We start from the raw sequence: 26713 nt of genomic DNA on the forward strand, positions 1-26713 counted from the left end.
GGGCCCGCCGGCCTCCGCGCGGGTGTCCCTGGGCCCAGACCCCCTTCCCACGCTGGCTGTTAGCCCAGGGTGGAGCCGCTCTCGAAGGGCCAACACAGGTGCTCGCGCCCAGCCCATGGGCGGCTCCACAGCGAGGGGGCGGGCTTGGTGGCGGCGGGCCTGGCCCGGGTCTGCACTCGCCTGCTCGAGGCCTCGGACACACCATGGACCCTGCGCCTCGGGCTTCTGTCTGTAGAAGGGAGTGGTCATCCTTTAATGCAGACTTGCTTTACCAATTAGATGAATCGATGATCATATGGCTTCTGGCACACAGGAAGGTCAAGGGTTGAGGAGCTTCCTGTGGGCTGCCGTTACTGACAGGGCTTGATTCAGGGACCCGGCTGGAGGGACGGCCAGCAGGCCTGGACGGAGCTGGCCCCCACTGGCCTTGGCTTCCTACACGGGTCTGCTCAGAGCCCGAGGGCACAGGACAGAAGCGGTGACAACCAGGGCCCAGGAGGAGACAGGTGTTGTGAGGGGGACATGGGCAGAGTCCCTCTGTGGCTGGGTGAGGAGGAAAGGGGGACGGGGGGGGACACATGTTGGCTGTGGGGTCCTGTGGACGCAGACTGGCCATGACTGTGGGGGAGCAGGAGCGGGGCAGGAAGTCCTTTTCTTTCCAGCACGGTGGTTTGTCCTCCGCAGAAACCTAGTAAGTGGGCTCCCAGCAGCCCTCGGCAGGATGCTCCCCAAATCCCTCTGAGGGGAGACATTTCTCCCGGATGCTCAGAGCCGGGGGGGCCACGGGGGTCTCTCCGCAGGCGGGAGATGCGGCAGGGCAGGGGCTGGCAGGGGGCAGGGGGCGGGCGCGGTGCGCAGTCAGACGCAAGCACAGCAGAGGGCGGGGCAGTTCAGCTTGGCGGGGGGCCCCGAGCTTCCGGCCTTCTTGTTGACCTTGGGCAGCAGGAGGACGAAGGACATGGCCAGCGCGCAGTGGTAGAAACTGTGCACGTAGGTGTAATCCCAATCCTGCAGGGGTGGGGGTGGGTGGGGTCAGTCTGGGGCCCCAGGCCCCCCTCCCCGACTCTCTGGGCGCCTGCTTGCACGCCGGCCTGCCTGGCTCCCCAGGGCATCTGCCGGTCACCTCCCCGCCCCCACTCAGGAATGTGGCCAAGTGGCCTCCTCCAAGGAGCCTCCCCTCAGTGTCCGGCCCAGGCCATCTTTCCTGACGTCAAACCCCACTCGCTAGGCCTTTGACAAGGCGTCCGGGGCTCCTCCCTGCCCCCTCCCTCCTCCCTCCTCCCTGCGGGTGCTGGCCCCCACCCCAGGCCCCATCTGGGCCGTGCGCCTCGCCTCAGGTGCGCGCAGGCAGCGATCGATCGCCCCGGTGCTGGGGACGAAGCAGGCTGTGGCGGGAGGGAGGGAGGCTCCCCTCCGCCCACCCGGAGGGACAGAAAAGCAGGAATGTGAGGCCACCCCGAGGAGGCTCAGGCCTTGTACCTCAAAGAAGAATCGTAACATGAGGGCCAGCGCCCCGAAACAGAGGCCGGGGCCTATCTGCTGGGTGTAGACGCTCTTGTCGGGGTACAGACCCTTCTTCTCCTTCATGAGCTGCAGCTGCGGGGAGAGTGGCCGGTGATGTGGGGGACGCCGCCCTGGGCTGCCCGGAGAGCTCGCCCCGGGCATGAGCACCTTGGCTACACTCGGGCAGGGGCTGGGGCGCAGGGAGACGCCCCACGTGCCCAGCCTCGCGGCTGCAGGACCCAAGGGAGCCCCCAGCCTGGACAGCTGAGCTGGGAACTGCGGGGCCAGTACCCCCCCCATGGGGACCCCACCCCTGCCTGCCTCTTCGGGATGTAACAAGGCCACCCTTCCACATGCACCTCCCCCAGCCGGAGGGGACCCGTCCAGGGCACCAGTCACAGCAAGGGGGTGTTGGAGCACTGGCCCTGCCCGCCAGTATGGCCGGTGGGGGCGCCCGTGTGGTGCTCCGAAAGTCCCTTTGGTTGCTTTCACCGGTGTCCCATCGCAGTGTTTATGAGACAGCCTGACCCCGCACGTTCCATCTGTGGTTTCGCAGGCCCTGATGTTAGCGGAAGGCTCAAGCGGGCACTTGAATTCGGGTTCACATGCACCGAAATCATGCAGTAAGTGTAGGGCCACACCCTGAAATCTCGAACCCTTGGCCGTTCCAAAGTGTTTCAGAGAGCGGGGTGTTTAGGCCTGTGGCAAGCCTCCACATGCACACTGCGAATGGTGGAGGCCCCCCGGGGGCTAGGGAAGTGCCCCCCTCGCCCACACCAGCCCACCAGGTGGAGTGCACAGAGACCCCGAGTAGCCTTGGGCCGGGGCAGGGCAACTTTGGCCGCCAGAGCCCGGTTTTCAGGTTTCTGTAATTTACCATTGCCCGATAAGGAATCAGGACCTGCACGGCACACATAGGGCTTGGGTGCGGCTGGGGGCGTCCTGGGTGTGGGTGGCCACGGCCGTGGCTGCCCCAGGTCGTGCCCCAGCCTGGCCTGACCAGCCCTGCACCCCCCGCACCCGGCTCGGCTTCCTCTCCCCGAGGGTTGCTGTTCCCAACTCTGGCTGGAGAAGGGACGAGCCTCCGGGAGAAAAATCCACCCTCATTCCAGGAAACAACTGCCCTTGAAAGTCCAAAATAAACTCCACGCTAAATGGTCTGCAAAACACAATTGGAGCCCCAGATGCAGGGAGCCGGGCAGACCTCCTGGTTCCTGTGGCTGGACCCACAGCCCCCAAGGCCGTGGAAGTCCCCGTGAGGATTCTCGGGGACACTAGGGAGTGACTCCTATTCTGGCGGATTACAACGCAGCCCAGATTCAGACCTGCCAAGATCTGCGGGGGGGGGGGGGGGGGGGGGAGTGGGGGAGGCGGGGAACGACAGCCCTCCAGGGCAGACCAAGGAGCCTATCCTACTTCCTGCCAGGAGTGAGCGCATTATCGAGGGCTCTGTGTTTATGCATTCCAGCCTGTTCATTAATGTGGTCCTTCCCCGGGCCCAGACACGGCGGACCCAACATGCCTCCCCTCCTCCGAGGCAGCTCCGAGGGGCCTCCTGGGTCAGGCCCAGGCCAGCAGTGCGTCCCTGAGCCCCAGTGAGAAAGAGGCTCCTTCCCTTCCCTTGCTTGAAAAGTCGAGGCCCCGGCCGCGCTCGCTGCCGCTGTGACTCCTCGCTGGTGGCTGACCTCTCTGAGCCCTACTTCCTTCATTAACCGCCCGGCCAAACAAACCCTCTGCTCCCTGGCTATGGGAGGAGCCCGGGGCGCGTGGGGAAGGAGAGCCACCACAGCTCTCCCGCAGCTGTAAAATGGGTTGGTGGGCACTTTCTGCAACCAGTTGTCCAGCCGGACCCCTCTTCCCAGAGAACTGCCTTCCCGCTTGCTCCCCAGGTGGCCCCGCAGACCGTCTCTGAGGTCCTGCCATCTTGGCCTAATTTTGGGGCCTTGAGTGGGTGTGTGGCCTGGGCTGGGTCGGACCGGACCTTCCGCCAGCACTTGGAGCTGGGACCCTGAGATTCCAGGAGGAGCTCCAGAGGGGCTAAAATGGGGCAGAAGGACGTCCCCCTGGGGCCTGAGCTGCCGCACGGCTGGAGAGTGAGCCCGGCCTCAGGCCTGCGGCAGTCCAGACCTGTGTTCTGGCCCAGCAAGGTTCAGCTCCTTCCCTCCTGGGGCCCCAGGCAATGGCCCTAGGTCCATCCTGCCGAAGGTTCCCCGTCAGCCTGGGGAGTGTGAGTTTCAGGCCTCACCGCCGGCGGGGGGGGGGGGGGGGGGGGGGCTCGGTACAACAGAGGATTAGGGGAGGCCTGGGAGCCGTGTGTAAGGGCCTACTGGGTGCCATACCCCCCAGGGGTGGGCAGCAGAGGGCTCTCAGTGTCAGAAACTCCAGCTCGAGCTTCCTCAACGCGTACGGGCAGATCCCTCTTCCTGTCGACTGCATACCACAGCCTCCTTCCTCACTAGAACCAAACTCTAGGCTCACCCCCTCCAGGAAGTCTTCCCAGATTAACCCAGGCCATTTCTGATGGGTTTTGCATCTTTAAAGGAGTCACTGTCTGCAATACTATTAACAGCAATACTCCTAACGACTCCTATTTGTTGAGCAAGTGAGACGCCAGCTAGTACTTTTAAGTGCATTGTCTCAGCTCAGAACCAAGCCCACGAGGTAAGGAAGAGACTGTTCCTGTAATGATCGCTTCACAGACCTGGAAGCTGAGGCAGGGGAGTGACGTCACTTGGGTTTTAGGCCCAGAGCCGGTGAGTGCGGGTGACACAAACCACGCCTGTGGGGCAGGGGTGCCTGGTGCTCACTGTCTCTGTGCTTTAGGTGAGACGGGCAATCGGAGAGCCTGGGGCGGAGGGGTGAGGGGGGCGGGGGGGGGCAGGCCCAGGCAGTACGCACCCACTTGGTGGCGATGACGAGGACAGCCACGCCGATGGGGCCCGAGTACACGCCATAGCCCCAGCGGTCGTGGTAGATCCGGACCGCGATGGTCAGGACGCCAAACATCACAAAGGTTGACCTCTTGGGTTCGTCGAAGTCGGCCAGCGCTGGAGGGCGGGGAGAGGAACCGGCAGAGGTGAGCGGCCCCCTGACCCCCCCCCCCCCGCCACTGCTCCCCCAGAGGCATCCCTCAGGGCTCCCAGTGCTGGGCGTCCTCTGCCAGAGACAGCCCATGGCCCAGCCCGGTCACTCCGAGGTCTGAGTTGTTCCAGCGGGTTTGAAGGGAAAGACGTGGACGGAGCAGCCCGGGCGGCACGCGCCCGCCCCCGGGGACCCCTGGGGACCCCTGGGACGGAGACAAGGACACCCAGCTAAGAGACAGGAAAGATCTGGGTCCTTCACGGGCACGTAGCAGGGAGCCCCGAGCGACGGGGTCCACGTGCCCTGACTCACATTGCCGCGAGACGGCGCTAAGTGAGAACAGAGTCGCGGAACGACTTGCGTCCCGGGATTCCATCCCCGTACCGACCCGGGCTGACAGCGACGTGCGTCAAGGCTTGCGCGAGCCTCAAGAAACGTCTTGAGGGCAAACCCTGACCTGGGGACAGCGGTCTCCCGGGGGAGAGAGCGGAAGCCCTTCCGCCGGCCCTCGGCACTGCTCTAGAATGCGTGTGTTGCAACAAGCCTTTACCAAGTGTGTACGTTAGAGGTTTCAAGAATGGGAATCCGGGCGTGAAAGGACTGTGCGTTCCTAGACCAGACTGTGCTTGGACCCCGGGAGGGGGGGGAGGAGACGCTCCAGATGAGGACTGGGCAGCAGGATCGCTGGGGTCGGCTTTCTCGGGGCGCCCGGCCCGCGGACGGCGGGGAAACTGGGCTTCGGGGTGCGGCCACTCACCCATCAGTGAGACCCACATGCTCAGCGCTGTCCCGTAGACGCTGAAGTACTCCAGGACGTCGTGGCGCATGAAGCAGAGGACCGACAGGCCGGGCCCGTTGCAGGCGTGGTGGAACTGCCGGAACACGCAGGGCGGTTGGGGGCTGGGAGGGACAGCACACGGGTGGGGGAGGGCAGGAGGGGCGGGGGGTGGGGGGACCGGGCCGGGGCTGGGCCCCAGCCACACCCACACTCCGAGCTGAGCCAGACCACTCACCAGCTCGGGCAAGTCCTTTCACGGCCCCGTGCCTCAGTTTCCCCACCTGAAAAATGGGGGCGCTGCCGACTGCTCCCCTCATGGGGTCTCGCGGGGATTCGAGGAAACAATCCGTGTCGGGGTCCGGAGCCTGCGACGCGCTGAGGGCTCAGACGCGTCCCTTACTTTCTGTGACACGAGTAGACAGGCCGGGCGACGCTCCGCTGAGGCTCAAAGACGCGCCCTGCACATTCCTTCAACAGCCGGGGTTACCGCCAGTGGGTGCAGGTGCGCGTTCCCCGCGGCCGTGGACGTGAGGCCAGGGCCTACTCTTTGGATGCCAGGCGGCTCCTGGGGGGCCTGAGGGGCCTCCTGCTGTACGGTTGACCCCTGTCGTGACTGGGCTACCCCGCAGAGGAAGCCCTCAGCCCCGAGTGGGCACCAGAACCCCCGGGGGGGGGGGCAGGGGGCTTGTGAATCCTCGGATCGCTGAGCCCACCCTGAGTCGTTAACTTGGCAGGTCTGGCGGGAGGTTGGAGATGTGCATTTTTAAGAGTTTTTCAGGCTGAAGCCAGCAGCCAGTGGGGAACACGCTTCGAGAACCACCACAGGGACCCCTGTGCTGCAGACGGCACGGTCGGTTTGCCCGGCCGCTCCCACACTCGTACGGTCGTCTCCTCGACACCTTATTTAATAGCAATTTTTTCTAACCTATTATTTTTTTATTACTTTTTTTTAATGTTTATTTTTTGAGAGAGAGAGAGAGACAGAGCACAAGCAAGGGAGGGGCAGAGAGAGAGAGAGAGAGAGAGAGAGAGAGAGAGGGAGACACACAGAATCCAAAACAGACTTCAGGCTCCGAGCTGTTAGCACAGAGCCCGACGTGGGGCTCGATGTCACGGACCGCGAGATCGTGACCTGAGCGGAAATCGGACGCTTAACCGACGGAGCCCCCCAGACACCCCTCCTGGCAATTTTTAAAGCCAAATGCCTCTATGGGGTGTTCTCAAAGCTGTCAACTGACTTCTTACCAAAAACAACTCTTTCCTTTTGCATATATGCATTTCATGATTTTAAGGAATATTAAATTATGTGACGTAATTATTTTGACAAGTTCCACGGGCATAGACGAGCCCGGAAACCGGCACAATCGTCTCTTGGTGAGCCCAGCTCAGCGGGCGGGAGGAGGTGTGCAGGAGAGCAGCCCACGTCCGGAGGCCCCAGGGATGTTACAGGGGGAGCAGGAGCCCAGGGTCACCCGGTGAGTCAAGCAAGTTGGGGTGGATTTAGAGCTCATATTGGTTACAATTACGGGTGTCTTAAAGCTAAGGTGCCCCCGGGAGGTGTTAATAGAGGTATAGTGCCCAGAACAAGGGAGGTGACAGAGTCCTGCTTCTCTCTGTCCGGGTCAGACCCACCTAGAAGACTGTGTTGAACTTTGGAGTCTCACCCTTTGAAGTGACACAGGCAGAGAGGATAGAGAAGAACAACTAGGGAGTGGACATAACTGTTTGGGGAAAGGGAAGCTTCAGGTGAGGCCTGATCAAGGTGCTCAGAACTCTGTGGGATAGAGTGGGGAGAAGGACACTTGCTCCACGTGGCTCTGGCAGGCAGAGTGAGGCCTTACAAGTGACATGGATATTCTCCTGCTACTTCTAGAACTCCATCCCTCCCCCCACCCCCCAGCCCCATCATCTGCTGTCTCTGCAACCACACCTCTCCTTCGTAGCACAGATCACCGTGTAGAACTATGGACTTAATTGCTAAGAGATTCTTGGAGTGTCTGTGCCCTGCCCCCATCAAGAGCAGGAATACTGTCTCATCCCGGCTGTGTGAATGCAGGGTCAGGGAGGCAGGGTTTAGAGCGGTTTGAAGGAGAGCTGACCCGAGATGGGGCGGCGGGGGGGGCTCTCCCGCCAGGCCCTTGGTTCATTTCTGTTGGGCAGGTGGGGACGGTGAGATTCCGAGCAGTGCTACCTGCCAAGGAGGCAGGGCAGAGCGGGGATAGGCGCCTGTGAGACCTGCCTCTGTCTTCCAATGCAGGGGCAGATTGGGGGCCCGGAGGGTGCTGGTGGGGGTGGGGTACAGCTGGGGACCTGGTGGGAGACCGCACAGCCTCCAGAGGCCGACCTCACGGATCCTTGTTTTGTGAGCCCGGCCACTGACTGCCTGCTTGGGGCCCCCTCTGTCGGTCCGTGGGGTGGGCCAGGCGACCCCCTGTGACAACTGGCCCAGGAGGGTCCTGGGTGGAACGCAGAAGAAGCCACATGGGAGGCAGGGGCTGCAGTGGTGTTGCCTGGGGCTCTGGGAGAGAGGGGTTGAGTGTGGCTTTGAGGTTGGAGGACATTTGTCACAGGAGGCAGCTGCCTCTGCCATTCTGGGCGGGCCAGGGCGGGCCGCTGAGGTCAGCCCGGAGGCAGCTGGGGGCCAGCCCAGCCCCAGCAGGGAGGGGTGGCCTGGCCGTGTCTGTGGGTTCCTGGGTGGGGTCTGACCTGGGCCTGGGGACAAGACCCCTGGCTCCCCTCCCTGGCCCTAAGCCCCCTGTACCCGCAGAGAAGTCCCGCGTCCGCCCCGTGCCTGGGCTTCCCACCTGCCAAACCGACTTCCTGGAGCCCTCCCAAGCAGGGGTCCCTTGTGGGGCCAATGAAATGGCATCGGACAAAATGCCTTGACTGAGCCAGGAGCTCCAAGGTACATCTGGTGCTCACAGTGACACGGGACTCCGCCTCTGTCGGACTCGGTTTCTCCATCCGTCAAATGGGCCCGTCACAATCCCAGGCTCACGGGGAGCCGAGAAGACCACAGAAGACACTGTGTGCAGAGCCCCCGGCACGCCCCCCCAGCCTGGATGCTGGCTCCCGGCGGGGGTCTCTCCCACCCAGGGGTGGAGACGAGCCCCAGGCAGCCCCTGGCCCCAGGTCCCTGCTGCCTAAGGGGGCGCCTGCCCAAGTGCACACACAGGTGCAGGCACGTCTGCGGACACAGGCGTGTGCTCACACACCTACTGCCCACGGCTGCCCCCGGGACCCCGAGGCCCCGCTGCTGGGGAGCCAGGCCGGCGGCAAAAGGCATCGTGCGATTTGTCACGTCCGGGGGGACGCTCGCCCCCGCGGTGCGTGCTTCTCGCGGGGAGCTGGGCTTCAGTGAAGGGTCAGTCTGAGGGGAGCCGATGAGGAGGACTGTCAGAGCCAGGGAGGGGGGCCAGCCGTGATCGTGGGGGGCTCAGAGGGACATGGCAGCAGGGAGATGAGACACAGACGGGGGCGGGCAGGTGGATGGAAGGATCATCGACTGGGTAGGTAGGGGGCAATGATTGATTAGATAGGGATGTACGTGGGCAGGAGTATAGGCAGACAGACAGACAGAAACTAGAGGGACAGATCGAGCCAAAGAGACACGTGGAGGGGCAGGGGGGGCAAAGCCAGACAGGGAGAGACAAGGAGGTTTGGGAAGAGGGCAAGTTCTATGGAGACAGAGCTCCAGAAATCAAGAGAGACCCAGACGCAGACAGAGTGAAAGAAAAAAAGGCAGATGTGGAGAAAAGCAACAAGACAAAGGCAGAGGGAAGGAGCCCCATGGGGAGGGGAGGGGGGGAGAGACAGTGCTCAAAGGCAGCCGTCCAGGCTTATAAATGGAGAAAGAAGGACTCAGAGAGAGACAGACGTAGGCCCCAAGAAGGAGAGACAAGCAGACGTGAGCAGGCCCTCCTGAACAGGGGCCAGCTACAGGATTCCAGAATCCTGGAATCAGACTCACCCAGGCCCTACACGTTCCCTAAACCCCACTACCCCCCTCCCGGGGCCCGGTGCGGCCCCTCCGCCCCGGCTCAGCTGCCCCGCGCTCGTAGGTGGGACAAGGGCGGGGGCCTGGGGTGGCCTGCACCCCGGAGGGGCTCGGCCTGGACCCACCGAATCTCGCCCGTTTTACGCACACCGACCCCAGAGTGACTTCCCGGCACAGACGGGGAACCTGAGGTCCAGAGAGGAGGAGGGGGGCCCCCACCCCTTTCTCCTGGCCTTCGGGCTCTTTCTTTCACCTCCAAATCACTTCTCCTCATCACCGATACAGGCACGTGGTGGAAAGATGGCCCCTCTCCTCCGCCGTGGGGAGGGTGCCCCGCGTGGGTCCTCCCGCGGGGCCCGGACTTACCGCCACGAAGAACATGGTGAACAGGTAGACCATGGCCTCCATGTGGAAGCGGCGCTTGGCAGCAATGCTGACCGTGGGGAGGAAAGCCAGGCTGCTGAGGGTGGGGAGGAGCAGCTTTGCCACGAGCGTCCCCATGGGCCGGGGAGGAGGGCGCCGGCTGGGGAGGAGGGGAGGGTGCGGGCCGCCCGGGTCCCCAGGGCAGAGAACACGGAAGGGACGAGGCCTGCTCCGTTCGGTGGGGGCTCCGATGGCAGCTGTGGTTCGAATGCCCCGAAGGGGGGCAGGGACTTGAGTGCATGTGTTGAGGGCACACGGACAGAGGCCAACAGCTGACGTACCACGTGATCAACACTTGTCTCAGATTTTTTTTTTTTTTTTTTTTTAATTTGGGAGACCAGAGTTATTGATTCAAGGAGAGCATCCTTCTTTCCTTGGAGGCGACAAAGTCCCCATGAGTACCAGCCTCAACTTGCAGCCTCTTTCCGTCCTGGCCCTCTCCCCAGGGCACTCGGGAGCCCCGGACGAGGGCACCAATGTCCGCTGGTGGCTAGAGGTGAGAGAACCCAAGGTTTAGTCAATTCTTTTATTTTTTTATTTTTTTTAAACGTTTTTATTTATTTTTGAGACAGAGAGAGACAGAGCATGAATGGGGGAGGGGTCAGAGAGAGGGAGACACAGAATCCGAAACAGGCACCAGGCTCTGAGCTGTCAGCACAGAGCCCGACGCGAGGCTCGAACTCACGGACCGCGAGATCGTGACCTGAGCCGAAGGAGGACGCTTAACCGACTGAGCCACCCAGGCGCCCCAAGGTTTAGTCAATTCTAATCACTGAAGGACCCTGTAGATAAGTGTCATATTTTACGAGCCCATAGGCAGGGTCCCGCTCACTCGCCTGCTTTCCGCCCCCCTCTCCCCCCGCCCCACACAGATTCCCCCAAAACAGAACCAATGAAACGGTTTTTTTCTGTTTATGTCGTCTTGTATCTGTAGCAGACACAGGACGGTCTCCAAAGCGATCCAGGATAAGGCTGACGATCCGGGATAAGGCTGACGATCCTGGGTAAGGCTGACGATCCAGGGTAAGGCTGACGATCCAGGGTAAGGCTCATGATCCAGGGTAAGGCTGATGATCCAGGATAAGGCTGACGATCCAGGATAAGGCTGACGATCCAGGGTAAGGCTGACGCTCGCCTTCTCCGCACCCCTTGGCTGGCCTTTGGGAAGTGACTTTCCCTTGTTTTAAGAGGTCTGAGGGGAGCCGTCTGGCGGGGTGCCCCCTTATCCTCCGGCCCAAGAACGATGGGAGTGGTGAGCTCCACAGACAGACTTTCTCCCTGGTCTGATTGCTTGCTTGTTTCCTGATGGATGGATTCCTTGTCAGCAGAAGAACATTCTTTCCCTTCTGCTCCATTTTTTTCATCCTGATAAAATTCACATATGAAAAATGCACAGATTTAAAAAAATTTTTTAATGTTTTATTTATTTTTGAGAGAGAGAGACAGAGACTGAGCGTGAGTGGGGGAGGGGCAGAGAGAGGGGGAGACACAGAATCCGAAACAGGCTCCGGGCTCCGAGCTGTCAGCACAGAGCCCGACGCAGGGCTCGAACTCACAGACCGTAAGATCATGACCTGAGCCGAAGCCGGACACTTCACCAACGGAGCCACCCAGGTGCCCCCCAAATGTATAGATTTTAAGTACAGGTTTGATGCATTTAGATGAGTGCATACACCTCCGTGACCCATGCCGTGTCCCCATCACCCCAGGATGTGCCCGCGTGCCCTTTGTCAGCACAGGCGGGCGCTGGCCTGATTTCTGCCTGTTCTGGAAACCCACACATATGGAGCTGTGCAGCACGCGTTCTCGTGGGTCTGACTGGCATTCGCCCCACCAACAGAATGTCCCCGAGGTTCGCCCACGTCGTGCAAGTGGTTCCTTTGGTCGCGGGGCGCGTAGCGTTCTACTGTTCGGATACGCCACGCTTTGGTTCTCGTGGGAGCCGGGCCGCGGAGTGTGACCGTTCCGGGGACAGTGGGGGCGCCGGGGGAGGGTCTGCCAACGCATCTCAGTGTCTCAGGGAGGGGCCTGGCTACTCCACTTTTCCTTCTGTGGAAGAGCAACCAAAAACCCTTTCCATAAATCTCATTTCTGACCTGAGCTGGCCGGAGCCCGCTTCTGCTGTTTGCAATGATGCATTTGGTCGTGTCATTTTTCTGCGTAAGCGCCTGCCAAGTTTCCAAGGCATCTACCGCCGTTGGGGTGAAGTCCAAGTATCAGGGAGACCACGGGGCCATCCGCGGCCCCGGTGCCCCCACCGCACACCCCGCTCCCCACCGTGCTCTCAGACCCCGTAAGAACATGCTTCCCCCTCCCCTGTTCTGGTCCCTCTGGTCGCTGTCCGGGCCGTGCCATCCGTGGGGAGGTTGCCCCCCGCGCTGGCCCCCAGGCAAGCTGATGGCGCTCCTGTGCTGAGCCCCAGCCTGGCACACGGCCGGAGTTCAACAAACACCGGCTGAATGAATGACTTTGTTAAGAGAATGAATGAAAGTCCGAGGAGGCCAGGCGGCTGCACATTTCAGTCTGGCACTTAGTGGCCAGTTCCCTGCCCCAAATGGGAAAACCAGATCCTGCTGCGTGCAGCTCGGGGCAGGAGGCAGGCGACCCCATGCGGGCCCACCCCTCCGCCCCTCAGCTCCTGCTCGGACCCGGACCCGGCCCCAGCCCCCAGCCCCAGCTTCCAGGAGTGGAAATACGAGTAGATGTCAGGTGTCCGAGAACTCTCTGGAGCCATAAACCCTGCTCAGAAGCAGGAAAACATTCCACAGTTGGTTTTGTGCAGGAGTGTGTGTGTGTGTGTGTGTGTGTGTGTGTGTGTGTGTGTGTGTTTTCTTTGCAGCTGTAAACTCCAGGGCCAGGGCTGTGAGCTTGGGGAAGGGAAAAAGAGAAGGGGGAGGTGGTGGAAGCAAGGGTGAGGCCGCTTGTACATGTGTTGCAGTGATTAAGGCAGAAGGGGGCCGAGGGGGGCCGCCCCCAGAGCGGGGGGACAGGTGACCAGTCCAGGGGCAGCCCGAGGAGCCCCTGTAGCGAGGCCGGAAGTGCAGGGACAGCGTGGAGCGGGGCGGGGCCTGCGTGCGGCTCCCCTCTGAGACCTGGCCGCCTGGAGACCGACCAGCTGGCTCGGGGGAAGGCGTCCAGCTCCGAACAGGACTGAAATGACCCTCGGCTCTCCCTGCAGCAGGCGAAGCGATGGGCCTGGGGGCTGGGGGAGGGGGAGGCAGAGTGGAAGGCAGGCTGCTGCTTCCAGGGTCGAGCTGCCTTCGGAGGTGCAGGGGCAGGGGGGGACGGGGCCACTCAACCAGCGGCCTGAGCAGCAGATGTGCACCCCCCCACCCTTCCCTGCGTTCGGTGACCTCCGCCTGCCAGCCTGCCGTGGACACCCTCCCCCACCGACCCCCACCTGCCCACGTTCCAGCGCACACCCTCCTTCGGCCTGGCCGCTCTCGCCGCTCTCGCCTTCCCCCGTGGCCCTCAGCCTCTCCTGACGCCCGGCGGGGTGTGGGCTCCCCCTTGCAACCCACCCCCCTCCACACACGCACTGTGTGTGTCTTGAAAACCACTGGCAGGCGCAGACATTTATTCAGCGCCGGCCATGTGCAGGGCCCTGTGCCAAGCACTCTTCCTACTTTGTCCTGTCGGGTCCCGGCAGCTGCTAGAGGGTGGGGTGGGGGGTGGGGAGAGCTGCCTCTGCCGTGCCCATTTTACAGGGGAGGAGACTGAGGCCCGGAGAGGAGCAGAGACTGCTCGGGGTCTCCCTGCGCGGCCCCAGGCGCCATCCCCGCTCCGCCCAGCAGGTGGCGCTGGCCTGGGGTTGCTGGGGGAGGGGAGGGGAGGGGAGGGGGGAGGCCCCCAGGGAGCCCGCCCGCCGCCGCCCCCCCCCCCCCCCCCCGTCCCTCGCCCCCTCGCCTCGGAGCAGGCGGGTTTTATAGAGGTGCCGAAACGCCTGGAATGGCACGGAGCCCCCGCCTCCCGGACAGCTGTCTGTCTGCCCTGCCCGCCCGGAGAGCGGAGCCAGCGGCTGCGCCTGCGTCCTCCCAGCTTTGAACACCCGGCCCGGAGCTCCCTGGCGGCCCCTGCGCCTTGGCTCCCTGCGTAGGGGTGCACCGAGGCGGGCCCGCACCTGCGGAGCGGGGCCGGGCTCTGATGTTTTCCAGCTCGTTCCTTGGGGTCCGCAGCCTGGACCGCTGTCCGGGGCCTCTGCGCCGTGCACGTGTCGCGTGTGTCCGCGCTGTGTGTCTGCGACGGAGCTTGTGAGAGCAATCATGTGTCGTCCTCAGCCGCAGGCTGAGAATTAGCAACCCGAGCCACACCCCCAGCTTCTGAACGCCTGCCACGTGAGCCAGCCGGAGCACGCCGCCCCTGCCTGGCTCTGGGGCTCTGGTGTGCCCCTCGCCCAGCGAGCCTCAGTCTCCTCATCTGCAAAATGGAGCCCGCGCTGCCCCTGCCTCCCAGGGTCGTGGTGTGGAGCTCTGAGCAGCAGCCGGACCGCCTGTCTGGCCTCGGGGCTTCGTCTCCCTGGGGGTTGCAGAGGCTACTGGGGCCTCTCATGCACCCGCCACACACCCCCCCCCCCCGCCCCCTCCCTGTTTCCATATCTGGGTGGAAGGGAGCCTCTTGTGGAATCTGAGAACCAGAGAAGTCTACCCATTTCCCAGGTTCCCCCGCTTGAACTTCGAGCCTTGGCTTGACAGAAGAAAGGCCGAGAAAGTTGGACAGGGAAACAAAGAAGTCCGTTTGGTGGTCCAGCCTCCCACCTGCTGACCCCCGTGGTCTGCAGGGGGAAGTTCTTCCCGAATGTCCAGCCCCTGGGCCCGGGGCAGAGAAAGTTGTCATCTGCCCCGGGCTGGGCAGGGAGCTCATGGGGTCCCCAGAGCTCACGGAGCCCCAGACTGATGGTGCTGGGGCTGCCCTCGGGGGCCTGGTCCTCTTCTGGTGTCTGGCCGGTCACCTCCAAGCTGGCCCCTCGATGGCCCAGGGCCCGTTGGGTGGGAAAGCTCCGCTGTCAGAAGGCGCCCAGGACGCCTCTGGGGGGACAGAGAGAAGAGGAGGAGGGCGGGCAGGCCGCTGGTGGCCGGGGCAGGGGGACCCGCCTCACGCACGCTCTGGCTGTGGTCCCCATGCTTCTGGGCTCCGCTCTGGACACTTTGCCGTGCAGCACAGGGCCTGGCTCCACGTGTGGCTGTTCAGCCTCCAGCACCCCCAGCCCGTCACCCCATGGCACCCCGCGCCCCTCCCGTGCCCTGGATCTCTCCGCCCCCGAGCTTGCCTCACGGTCTGCCTCCTGTTTTCCCACACCCCTGCTTGGCGACGTTAGAAGTGTGCCTGCTTTCCCGCTTCCAAGCTCCTCCTCGGACATCCAGAAGGCTCCAGTGGCAAGACGTCTCCTAAAACACAGCCGGGACCCACAGGTGGTGGCGGGTGGGGTCTCCATGCGGCAAAGGCCCTGGGGGACGTCAGCAGGCCAGCAGGGAGCTCCGCCTCCGGAGAGCGGAGAACCTCAGAGGACAGGGGGCCCTGGCGTCAGGAGCCACCACACACATCCGCCCCTTTGTTAACCGAGCACCTGCTACGAGCCGGCCCCACAAAGATGCCCTGTGACCTGGGAGCGGTCCCCGCTCTGTGGGGGTCTCTGCTGCCGGTCAGGGAAGAGCATTCTGGCCCGACATAAGAAGCCTCAACGAAGTCCCAAGGGCTTCCTGGAGGAGGTGGCCCTAGAAGATCGGCTGGGGGTGCTGAGCATGTCCAGATGGGTGCAAAAGAAGGGTTCCACAAAGTGGGGAACAGGACCTGAGACAGGGGCTCAAAATACTTGTAGTGACTCCAGGGAGCCCAGACGCAGTTTGAACCATAGGAGGGACCCAGCCGGGAGGCAGCGACCCCGCTGGGTAATTTGTGGGGCTCAGTGCAAAATGGGGGGGCCTTTGTTCAAAAAGCAGGACAGAGCTTCTTTCCTCCCCGATTCTCCGGACGGACCGTGTTATTTTCTATGCGAGGGTTAACGCCGTGTTCCTTTGGGCATGAGGGTACTCCCGGGATCCCGCCCAGCGTGGAGGGCAGAGGCAGTTGCGGTGGCTGGGTCAGGGCTGGCAGGGGTCGGGTGGTCAAGAACCGGGGAGGCGGAGGGAGGTGGACCGTGCCTGAGCCAAGGCTCCAAGCCCCAGTGTGTGCCTCCCTCGTCCCTTAGGATGTCACTTCCAGAATACGGATCCAAGCGTAACATTATTAAGACTTTCAGTACAGTGACGGCCGCAAGCGTGGGTCCCTTCTGAGCACAGCGGCCCCGAGGCTCCTCGGGAGGGCGCTCTGGGTTCCTGCCCCGAGAGCCTCGCTGGGACCCTGTGAAGTGAGTCCCCAGGGCACCTATGGCCTGTGGCCCAGGAGGCCCACCCTCACCAGCTCCCCCCGGGGCCAACAGCTCTCCACACTCGGAGCACAGTCCTGCCTGTGCTTTAGTCTTCACCCCAAATTCCTAGGGTCTTGGGGGGCCTCCCAGAAGCCTTCCCTGGCTCCTGAGTTCTCTCCTGACGTTCCCAGGCCACCAGCAGAAAAAGCAGCAGGTGCAGCTCCCTGCGGGTCTGGAGTTTGGGGGCTCACCGGTGTCCCTCGGGGGAGAACCTTGGCGGGTTCCTCCAGGTGGAGGCTGGGGTGGGGCGGAAGCGTGGCAGGCACCTGGGAGGGTCACACACCTGCAGGAGGTCACAAAGCCAGGGGGGTGGCAGGCCTGTCTCCCGGGCACTGCCCCGCCGGGCTCAGAGAAGGCGCTGGGGGTGTTTGTGTCGGTTGGCCGTGGGGTCCCTCCCAAGGGAAACCATTAGTCACCCTGGCGCTGGCTGGCTGTGGAGCCAGAAACGCTGGGAGTTTCGGGACCGTGCCAGGGGGTGCCGGGCCCTGGCGCTTGGCTGGAGGGGAGGGGATGGCGGCTGTGTCTGTGAGGGCCGGGGGGGGGGGGGGGGGGGGGGGAAGGGGTCTGCGCGTGGGTGCTTGTGCTCCAGACGGTGCCGGGGACAGGCTCCATCCTGTCTGCACTTCAGCACACCGGCCGCAGGGGGCAGTGTGGAGCTGGGTTCAAGTCTTGGTCACAGTGACTATCCCAGCGGCCCCAAGGGGAAAATGATATGGACAAGACCCCCCTCCCCCATATTCCGGGGAGGACAGATATCATGGGAGAACCCTGCGGATGGAGAGGACACGATCAGCAAGAGTGCTGGGGTCCCTGATGGGCCCCTTACCGGATGTGGGACTTGAAGCCTCAGTCTGTCCATCTGCAAAATGGGCGTAGCGAAGATGCTGGCCTCATAGCTCCCGGTGCCCGGGAAGGGCTCCATGCACGGGAGCGGGCGGTGCTGTTTTACTCTTACTCCCTTCTCCACTGTTCCTGTCGGCGGCCAGACAGGCCACGGGGACGGGATAACTCTCAGCCACCCAAGGTGGCCGCCGAAGGAGCTCACCGTAGCTCCTCTGGCAGGGAGGATGGAGGGGAGGAGGGGGATCCCCAGGTGCCCGTGCGGGCCTATGACCCCTGCGCAGCAGAGGCAGGGGGGCGGCTGAGATGGCTCAGAAGACCTTACATGGTGGGCTCCAGGAGGACGGGCTCCAGGGAGGAGGCTGGTGTGTAAGCGGTGGGTGCCAGGCCCTGCTTCGGGGACCGCTTGCAGAGTCCGGGGTCCTCCCGGGTGCCCGGGGGCCGGAGCGTGTGCTGCCTGCTCCGTCCTCCGCTCCACACTCTGACTCAGCAGGAACACAGGTCTGGCCTGCCAGGGGCTGCCCGACTGGCCTGGGCCCAGCCGGGCTGGTTCCCCAGCCCCCTGGCCCCCCACCGGCCCTGGCCATGTCGGCCGTCCGGTCAGCACCCGGGCACTTCTGTCCCTTCCCTGGAACCCTTGGCTGAGCCGCCACTGGGTCTCCATTCGTCCCTCCGCTCGCATAGGCGTCTGCTCCTCAGGAGGACCTTGCCAGGGCCGGCTGGGTGGCCCGGACCTCACCTTTCCCATCCGTAAAATGGAGCCGTCAGACCGGCTGTCTCCTACATCCCTGGACCCCGTTCTGGGGAGCACCGGAGGACCGGATCCCCTCCCGAGGCAGAAGCCGGACCGGGCCGAGGCTGGGGCTGGGCTTTGCCACCTCCAACCTCCCCCGTGACCCCGGGCCCGCGGCTGCTCCGCCTGGACGCCCCAACGCGTGTTCCCCGTCCCGGACCCGGGAAGGCGGCCTCCCCGCTCGCGGCTCGCTGCTCTGGGCCGCCGCCGAGGCCGCAGTCGGCAGGCAGCTGGGCCGGCCTGGCCGGGCTCCAGAGGCGCGGAGTGGGTTAAAGTGTGCGCCAGGCCAGCCGGCGGCGGGCGGGGGAGCAGCCTGGTGGGAAGTGTGAGTTCCTCCCTGTCTGCCTGACAGCTATAAAGGCGGCCGCGCCACAGAGCCGCCACTGGGCTGCGCGCCTCCCCGGGAACCCCCTCTCGTGGGTGCTCTTTGAAGTGGAGGACGGAGGCGGCCAGGGGGAGGAGGAGGGCGGGCGAGGGGCAGAGCCCGCGGCCCTCTGCACTCTGAGCCTCCCCCTGCTCCCGGCACCTGGCGCCTCCCTCGCACAGCGGCTCTGCCCCCTTCCCCGGGAGGACGACCTGCTGACCCGGGGGCCAGGTAGGCCACCTCCGCCTTCCCGCGTTGCCCCCCCCCCCCCCCGCGGCCCTCCCAGGGCACGGATGGAGCTCTGAGGGGGCCGGGGGCCAGAGCATCTCCCAGTCCCCCCCCCCCCCCCGGGGAGCCGTTATGTAACAGGAGGAGGGCTCACGGGGAGGGGTCCGGACCCTCAGCTCCCAGCCTCGGGCGCCTGAAGCCGGTCTTTGCACGGCAAGCCTCTCCTGCCGGCCGGTGGCTGTTTTTGGACCCCAGGGAGGGATGGATCCCGCGTGAGCCGGACCTGGCCTGTGGCCAGCGGTGTCTGGGAGCCTTAATGAAAACCAAGTGTGGGGCCGGCTCAGCACCTGTCTTCGGCTCAGCAGGCAGGAGCTGGGGCACCGACTGGCCAATGGGGCTGCCGAGGGGGGTGCTCTGTGCTTGTGTGAAGCTGGGGGGGGCACGCAGGGGGGGGCTGTAGGTGGAGGCCTGTGGGGGAGGGGTAGCAGACGTGGGGGGGGGGTGGCAGGCAGGCAGCCGGGGACGTGGGGGTCTCGAGGACTCCGGCTCCAAACTCCAGGGTGACATTCTTAGGACGCACGGGCGTCACTGGCGGGACTCCCGCAGATCTGCAGGTGTCAGCCCTGCAAGGGGAGGGGGGCAGATTTGGAGTTGGCTTCGGGGCTGGCGGGGGGGGGGGGGGCGACTTTCACACCTTCTTCCTTGAAAGTAGCCGGGGGCAGGGGACGACTCCCTGAGTCTACTGTGGTCTGGGGCGGAGGGGGGGGGGGCGGCGGGTATCTGGCCACCTTGCTGTGTGGCTTTGGGCAACTTGGCTCCCCTCTGTCGCTTCCAGGCTGTAGGGGGACAGGCTTGGCGGCTTCTGAAACCCCTTCTCTGACCTGCTGGCAAGTGACACTCAGGACCTGAGATAGATCCTGGACAGAGGCCGCCGAAGGCCCCCGTGCCTCCCTTCTAGGAGGTAGGTGTCCACACAGCTGAGGCAGATAGGGGAGGCTAAGGGCTCCCCTTGGTTTGACCCCTGGCAGGGAGGTCGAGGGGTGTTTGGGGCTGACAGTGCTAACTTGTTGGGGAAGAGACAGCCCCGTAGCTCTGGTCTGCCCTGACTCCACACCCCGGGGGACAAGGGAGGGACACAGGCGCCTGGACTCTGTGCGGCCTGAGATCCCTGAGGGTTCCGGGCCCTGCCCCCTCCAGGGCAGGGGTGGCAGGGGCCAGGGAGGGGAAGGGGCTGGCGGAGCGGGTGGCATCCATGGGCCCCTCCAGCAGCCCCGTGTGGCTGGCAGGGAGATCACTGTCCCAGGTGGGCAGCTAGCACTGAGCAGGTGAAAATCCCCAGGGGCTCTTGTTCAGGCCAGTTCCCCCAGTGGAGATGGCGGCCTGAGTTCTGGGGCTTGGCCCCCTCGTCCAACGGGTGCGGCCTGGGCCTGCAGCCTCCTCAGCTGTCCCTGCTTTTCTCCGCAGGCCCTCTCTAGGGAGCTCAGGTGGTCAGAGGCAAAGCACACATCCCTGTGCACCCTTAGGTGGGAGGTGGGGCAGGCTTTGCAAGCTCACCGCTACCTTGGTTCTCGTGCCTGTAGCAGGCATCGTTAATCACCCACCCGCCTTCCCCAACGGGGCCACCAGGCAGCCACTACCAATCAATCCCAGAGAGCCTCTGGGCCTTGGTGCTGGGCGGGCCCCCAGGGCTCTCCCCTTAAGTGGACCCTCCTCAGCTGTCAGAGGAGCTGGGTCTGGCCTGGCAGTGACCGTGGCCTTGCTTCCTAGGATGGGTGGCAGACGGCAGCCTTCACGCTGGGTCTGGTCCCTGCTGGCTGTGGCACTTCTGGCTGGGCGTGTGGCATCTACTGGGGCCACGGTGAGTGGGGAGCAGGGTCCCTCACCCAGATGGGCTGAGGTGGGAGGGGCTGCGCGGCAGGTGTAGGGCACGTGTCCAGCGAGCCCTGCGTGCACCTCCCAGATCCCCACACAGCCCCGGAATACGTCTTACAAGCTGGTCAGACCAGTCCCTACGGGGACTCTGGGCTGATTTGGGCAGGATACGGTTGGAGGGGGCTGAGTGCTTCCTTCCGAGCAAAGTCCTGGAAGGGGGCGTGTAGACGGGGCGGGCTTGTGTCCCGCAGAACCCAGGCCGGGGGCCCAGGCTGCTCGGGAGAAGATAAACAAGGACGGTGTGGCCTCAGGCTCCCGCCAAGCCCCCAAGATGTTCCAGATCCCGAGATTGGGAGCGCTTAAGGCCCACGACTTCCGGGGAGTTCCCTCCAAGACCGCCTGGACACCTGGGCGGGGGTGCCGAGGGACCCAGCCGGGCTGTGTGCTGCTGACCACAGCAAGGGACGGCGGGCCAGTCCCGTTCCAGCGTCTTCTAACCTTCCATGGGGACTCTCGCCCAGGACCACAGCCCGACGTCCAACAGCCTGGAGGGGGGCTCGGACGCCACTGCCTACTGGTGGGGAGAGTGGACCAAGTGGACGGCATGCTCCCGCAGCTGTGGGGCCGGCGTGACGTCCCAGGAGCGGCACTGTCTGCAGCAGAGGTGTGGGACTAGCACGGGGGTGGGCAGCGGGTGACAGGTGGGTGGGGGCTCAGGCCGGGAGGGGTCTTCAGGTGGAGGCGGCACAGGCCAGGTGAGTGAGCCTTTTTGCTGGCCTGTCGGGGCCGAGGCTCCCGACGGGTCCTGGGCGACCGTGTCCTGGGGTTCACCCTGCCCCGGGGCTCTGGGGACAGACAGCCCTTTCGTGAGAAGGCATGGTCTGTTTCTTGGGATTTTTTTCAACGAGGGGCGAGGTCTTTCCTGGTCCTTCTTTTCTGAAGACCCGAGTCGAATTCACACGGGAAAAAACATAGGATATAGTGGTTACCATCGGGCGGGCCTGGGTTCAAATCTTTGCTTCTGCTACGTCCTTGCTGTGTGACCTTGGGCAAGTCGCTTCATCTCTCTGAACATCAGTTTCCTCACGTATGGAGTGGTACGGAGTAAACGTTCTTGGTATTATTATCAGTTCTGTGTACAACCCTGGGCTCTATGCCGGGGGTGCAGAGGTGAATTGGGTATCTTCCCTCCCTTGGGCTGCGGTGGAGTCGTGGGGGGCCAGAGGAATTGGGGGGGGCTTCCGGGGCCCAGCCCAGAGGCCGTCTGGAGCAGGGGCACGGTCGGTGCCCGCAGCCCGCGGCCCCCAGCCCCCAGCTCAGAACCCGGGTCTTCCCTCCAGGAGGACGTCGGTCACGGGCGCGGGGAACAGGACCTGCACGGGCACGTCCAAGAGGTACCAACTGTGCAGACTGCAGGTGAGGCCCCGCCTGGGCAGGACCGCAGCCCTACCCCCAAGCTCCTTAGGCCGGTCTCAGGTGGCCCCCCAGACCCTCCAGGCACTCTGCGCCGGGTCTGCCCTTACTTCCGGTTGAAGAGAAGGAGGGTTGAGGGGTCCTGGGCTCAGAGCCCCCTTTACGCCTCGGATCACATCTGTGCTGTGCATGTGCAGGGGTGAGGACTGGCTTCTGCTGGGGGCGGGGGCTCACGTGCGGCCTCTAACGTGCAGATCTCAGGCTGCTCACAAGTCCTGTGCCAGGTGCTTGCTGGGAGACCGACAGTCACCAGGTGTCCCGTCCCCAGCCGTGAGAAGTCTCACTGCAGCTCCCCAGGGGGCACAGGAGATGCTGACTCTGCCTCAGCCTCTGGGTGCCCTTCAATGGGGCCAAACCAGTCTGGACCTGAACTCCCCTCCCCCCCCCCCCCCCCCCCCCCCCCCGCCACCACCCAGAACAGGTGTGGGGTAGAAAGACAGCAAGCCATAGGGGTCTTTGCGTCCCCGTGAGCGTCTCTGGGTATGTGCACGCTCGAGGAGTTAGGGCCTGAAGGGAGGCGGGTGGCCACAGCTCCTGTGTTGGCATCGCTGGTCTGCTCCCCTGCTGGACGCTTGTGAGCTCCTCCGGAGGGAGACCCACTTACTCTCCGGCGTGACCGGCTGCCCCCCACCCCCAGGCCTCCCCCCTCTGCCCTGGGGCCACAGGCGAGTGGGGGACAGTGCCAGCACAGCCGAGGCCGGGTGCCCCTTCCGCGCCCCAGTGCCTCTGGGGAGGAGGCTGGGGTGGCGGGGACGTGGAAGGACCCTGCCCGGAGCACCAGGAGGGCCAGGGCATGTAGGCATTTGAGGGAAGGCAGCAGCCCTTTCGGTTGCCCCCTGCTCCTTCCAGAAAGCGAGTGGGACTGAGGGAGAACGAGAGGCCACCCCAGCCCGGCCGCAGCCACTTCCTGCTCAGCCGGGACAAAAATGCCTTTGTCGGGCCGAGTTCCTCCTGGAGCCTCCTCTCTCTCTCTCTTGCTCTCTCGCTCGCTCCGCAGGAGTGTCCGCCGGACGGGAGGAGCTTCCGGGAGGAGCAATGCATCTCCTTCAACTCCCGCGTGTACGACGGGCGGACGCACCAGTGGAAACCCCTGTACCCCGGTACCAGGCCCTGGGCTGCCCAGTGGGGAGCAGAGTGCGAGGGCGGCCCCTCCACACCCGACGGCTCCCTTCTGGGGACGGTGGGGAGGGGACACCCTGGCCCGGGGTGGGCAGGTGGACGGTGAGGCCTGGCGGGAGGGGTCAGGTCACAGGCCACCGTGAAGAGGAGTCGGCCTCTCTCACTCACGGAGCAGGTGCCGGGCCGCCCGGGACCGTCCGTAGGGGGATCCGTCCCTTCCGCTCTCCCGGCCTCAGTTCTTCCGTTCGCGCAATGGGTGGGAGGAGCTAAGGCGGGTCTCGGCGGGAGGGACAGGAAGTTCCTGAATCCCCCCCCACCCCCCCACCCTGAGACCCTCCGTCTCCCCGTCAGACGACTACGTCCACATCTCCAGCAAGCCGTGCGACCTGCACTGCACCACCGTGGACGGTCAGCGGCAGCTCATGGTCCCGGCCCGCGACGGCACGTCCTGCAAGCTCACCGACCTGCGAGGGGTTTGCGTGTCTGGAAAATGTGAGGTTGTTAAACATTGTAGCAAAAGTACCACTGGTCTCACTGCGCTGACCGCCCCGCCTGTCCTCCTGTGGCAGTGGCGGCCCCGGGGGCCCGGGTCGCAGCGCCCTCCCAGCGGCCCTCTCCGCCTCCCTTCCTGCAGCCCATCGGCTGTGACGGGGTGCTCTTCTCCACCCACACGCTGGACAAGTGCGGCGTCTGCCAGGGGGACGGTAGCAGCTGCACCCACGTGACAGGCAACTACCGCAAAGGGAACGCCCACCTCGGTAAGAGCCCCCCCCCCCCCCCCCCCCCCCCCCCGCGCCTCGCCCCTCCCCGTCCGGGCCCGCTGCGCGCTGTCTCCGGCCTTGGGTGCCTCCTCGTGAGCTCCTCTCCCTCGCTCTCGGCCACCTGAACGTCCCTGCTGTGCCCAGGCGGGCCGGCCAGGTGCTCCGGAAGGCCCCCTCTGGCTGGGGATACTGAGCCGCTCTTTGTTGACTGCCTACTGAATACTGGGTGCCTGAGTGCACCCTCGCCTGGGGGATCGTGTTTGGCCTCTGCGGCAGCACCCAAAAGGGGGAAACCGAGGCACAAGGCCCCTCCCTTCCCTTGGGCAGTGGCTGGTGGGTCACCCAGGATGCCCCTTTAGGCCTGGCTCTGCAGGGGCTGGCGGGGGGAGGGGTGGAGGACAGGTGGGGATTTGGGGAGTCTCTGCCTGTGACAGGACTTTGTACTTTGCAACGGTGTCACTTTAGCACTCAGTACTACACTGACTGCATTTCTGGGTCTCTCCAAATGCTTGTGGGGTCAACCTGGGTTATCACAGCCTTCAGACTGGGAAAAGCAGGGCGCTGGAAACCCACTTAGCAGATGGGGAAACCGAGGCCTGCATGGGAGTTGCCTGCTCAAGGTTCCCTAGTGAGGCTGGGCAGGTCCGGACTAGTTGGAGCCTCCGTGGACCCGGCTGTCGGGGACCCTGACCGTGTCCACCCCACACAGGAGGGATAATTTCAGAGCTAACGTTAGGGCTTAGACGAGGGGCCCGGGGATGGGTCTGTTGGGCTGAGGAGGGGCTGGATGAAGACCGCAGGGAGGGTCTGAAATGGAGGGCCCAGGGCAGAGCAGCCGGACACGTGTCTGAAGGACCCACAGCCAGCGTGACAGGGAGAGGCTGCTCCTTGCCAGATCCCGGGACGTGTAGATGGCAGTGCGTGTCTCTGAGCACCTAAGGGCCGTGTCCCGTGGACTCCCGGTGTGGGGGCCTGGGGCTGACGCTTCCAACCCCGCGACATCCACCTAGTCCTTCCTGTGCCCGGGCCGAGGCGTTCGTGCCTCGCACATTACGAGGCAGGTCCTGGACGGGTGCCACGGGCGCGGGAACAGGCAGAGAGGGGTGAAGACACTAGTCTGAGGTCACACAGCCGGGAGTGGCAGAGCGGGGTCTGAACCCAGACAGCCTGGCTCCTGGGCCTGTGGTCCTAAGCGCTGACCCACAGTCTCCCCTGATAAATGCGAGCGCCCTAACCACGCCGACGGCCCTGGGCCGTGCAAGAGCCGTTATTAGATGCGCAGGAATCTTGTGAGCCGGTTGCTAATTTAAAAATGAACGTATTTAAACCCACGTTTGAATAAATGGCAATTAAGCCCAATCATCATTTCCTGTTCACTTCACCGCTGTGTGTATTATGGGCGTGTAGGGGAGACGCTGTCGAGGGAGGTGAGGCGGGCTAGTGTGTGCCTCTCCCCTGCTCTGCCTGCGCCCGGCCCAGCCCTCGGGGAGCCTGAGACGGGCTGGGGCGGGGGTGGGGGTGGGGCGCGGTTTACACTGCAGACCAGAGCTTCCCGCTCTGCCCCCCAAGGAGCCACTCAGCGCACTCTGGCTCGGGGCCTTTGGGCGCCTGCAAAGGGGGGCGAGGGGAGTCCACTTGTCACCCACATGACGCAGAGTGGGAGCCATCATCCCTGTGTGCAGATGAGGAAACTGTGGGAAGATCTCTGCATAGCACAGGGCCTGGCCCCAAGGGCATAGTCACGGTACAGGTACCCAACATGGTGCTGGGCCAACACGGGCCTTTAAAATAGTAAGAGTGACTATGCCCTTGGGGCCAGGCCCTGTGCTATGCAGAGATCTTCCCACATGACGCAGAGTGGGAGCCATCATCCCTGTGTGCAGATGAGGAAACTGAGGCCCAAGAGCTCCAGTGACTTTTTTCAGAATCATCTTGGTGACATGTGGCAGAGTAGGACCCAAGTCTGTTTGACCCCAAGCAGATTTAAGGTCCCTGTGGCCCACGGTGTCCCTCCAGAGGGGCTGGGGCAGGGCCTTTGTAGGAGAGGGTCGTGGAACCTGGGTGAACCTGAGCCCGTCCCCGGGGTGGCACAGTGCGTGTCTGCAGGGCCTTGGACTCGTGTCTGGGCCCGGGTGCAGCTGTTGAGGGTGGGGCTGCCCTTAGCACCCCTCCCCCACCGAGAGCACAGGAGGGTGGTGACTTTCCGGCCCGCGGCTCACTGTCATCTGATGTCCCCCAGGTTACTCTCTGGTGACCCACATCCCGGCCGGTGCCCGAGACATTCAGATTGTGGAGCGGAAGAAGTCTGCCGATGTCCTAGGTACGCGTGCAGGGCCTGGGTGCTGCCTCGTGTGGACTTGTGGGTGTGTGTGGGGCCACACGTATGGGTGGATTCTTGCCCCTGGATCCGTCCTGCAGGAGAGTCAGGCCCCAGAAGCCAGAACTTGACCTGGCTGTGTGTGGACGTGTGTGTCGGAGGGGGGGCTCGTAGGGAAGCTGACCCCACCCCCACACGTGACAACACGTAGTGACTTCCCGTCCCCGGAGAGCCTGGCCCAGGCCAAAGCTGGAGGTGCTGGAGGTGGGATCTCTGACCGCCCCTCCCCCAGGGCACAAGGATGAGACTCAGGAGGCGAGTAGGTTGAGGTAGATCCAGAGCACGGAGGTGGCCCGGCTGGAGGCCTTCAGCCGCACGAAGCAGAAGCGAGACTCAGACTCGGGCCTGGCGGCTCCCTGGTGGAGGTTCTCGCCCCTGGATGGTCTGTGCGGGGCAGCTGGACCTTGGTCGGTCGGGGGCCTTCGACGACGTGAGGATTCTGGGCTTATTTGCATAAGTGAGGCCCCGAGCTGATGGCAGTTTCTGGAAAGGCTGCCTCTGTAGTTGGAGCGTTGTCCTGACAGCCTGCCCTGACTGTGCCCCCCGGGGCGCAGCCCGAGGCCCTTCTGGCTCAGGTGGGTGGGTGCTGACACCACTTAGCTGCTCTGCACGTGGCCTTGCCCTGGGTGGGGGCGGGCGGGGGGGGGGGGGCCCCGGGCAGGGGAGCTGGTCCCGACGCCCGTGTCTCAGGGCAGCGTGGG

The 26713-nt window shown here is 64.2% G+C and overlaps 2 protein-coding genes and 1 long non-coding RNA gene across 3 annotated transcripts in view; 1 reads left to right on the forward strand and 2 right to left on the reverse strand.

Moving 5' to 3' along the window:
- Positions 1–232: 232 nt before the first annotated feature.
- Positions 233–10010, reverse strand: MYMK (myomaker, myoblast fusion factor). Its single transcript, XM_086684441.1, has 5 exons — positions 9726–10010; positions 5342–5456; positions 4402–4550; positions 1480–1596; positions 233–1008 (listed from the first exon to the last, which is right to left on the reverse strand). Exons 1-5 carry the CDS (start codon positions 9858–9860, stop codon positions 859–861), a joined length of 666 nt encoding a protein of 221 aa, XP_086540567.1. The 5' UTR covers positions 9861–10010; the 3' UTR covers positions 233–858.
- Positions 10011–16213: 6203 nt separating this feature from the next.
- On the reverse strand, positions 16214–18416 carry LOC147575138 (uncharacterized). The gene is made up of 2 exons (XR_015243186.1): positions 17012–18416; positions 16214–16468 (listed from the first exon to the last, which is right to left on the reverse strand). It is a non-coding gene; the product is annotated as an uncharacterized LOC147575138 (long non-coding RNA).
- The window catches only part of ADAMTSL2 (ADAMTS like 2), a 34672-nt gene continuing 26135 nt past the window's right edge, over positions 18177–26713 (forward strand). Inside the window, exons 1-9 of the mRNA XM_086684411.1 lie at positions 18177–18413; positions 19246–19371; positions 20178–20268; positions 20804–20946; positions 21623–21698; positions 22753–22855; positions 23226–23371; positions 23509–23632; positions 25875–25955. Of these exons, the coding sequence (XP_086540537.1) occupies positions 20179–20268; positions 20804–20946; positions 21623–21698; positions 22753–22855; positions 23226–23371; positions 23509–23632; positions 25875–25955 (763 nt within the window). The 5' untranslated portion in view covers positions 18177–18413; positions 19246–19371; position 20178. The remainder of the gene's footprint in view (positions 18414–19245; positions 19372–20177; positions 20269–20803; positions 20947–21622; positions 21699–22752; positions 22856–23225; positions 23372–23508; positions 23633–25874; positions 25956–26713) is intronic.

Source organism: Puma concolor, chromosome D4 (assembly GCF_028749965.1).
Source record: "Puma concolor isolate L17-30 chromosome D4, mPumCon1.1.hap2, whole genome shotgun sequence".
NCBI classification, from domain to species: Eukaryota; Metazoa; Chordata; class Mammalia; order Carnivora; family Felidae; genus Puma; species Puma concolor.

Excerpts from the sequence above, each read along its gene's own strand:
- MYMK (XM_086684441.1), bottom strand. The coding sequence starts at position 9,860 with ATGGGGACGCTCGTGGCAAAGCTGCTCCTCCCCACCCTCAGCAGCCTG. Across the intron at positions 1,597-4,401 it reads TCGTCATCGCCACCAAGTGG|CTGCAGCTCATGAAGGAGAA; the intron begins GTGCGTACTGCC and ends CTCTCCCCGCAG. Across the intron at positions 1,009-1,479 it reads TGTTACGATTCTTCTTTGAG|GATTGGGATTACACCTACGT; the intron begins GTACAAGGCCTG and ends CCACCCCTGCAG.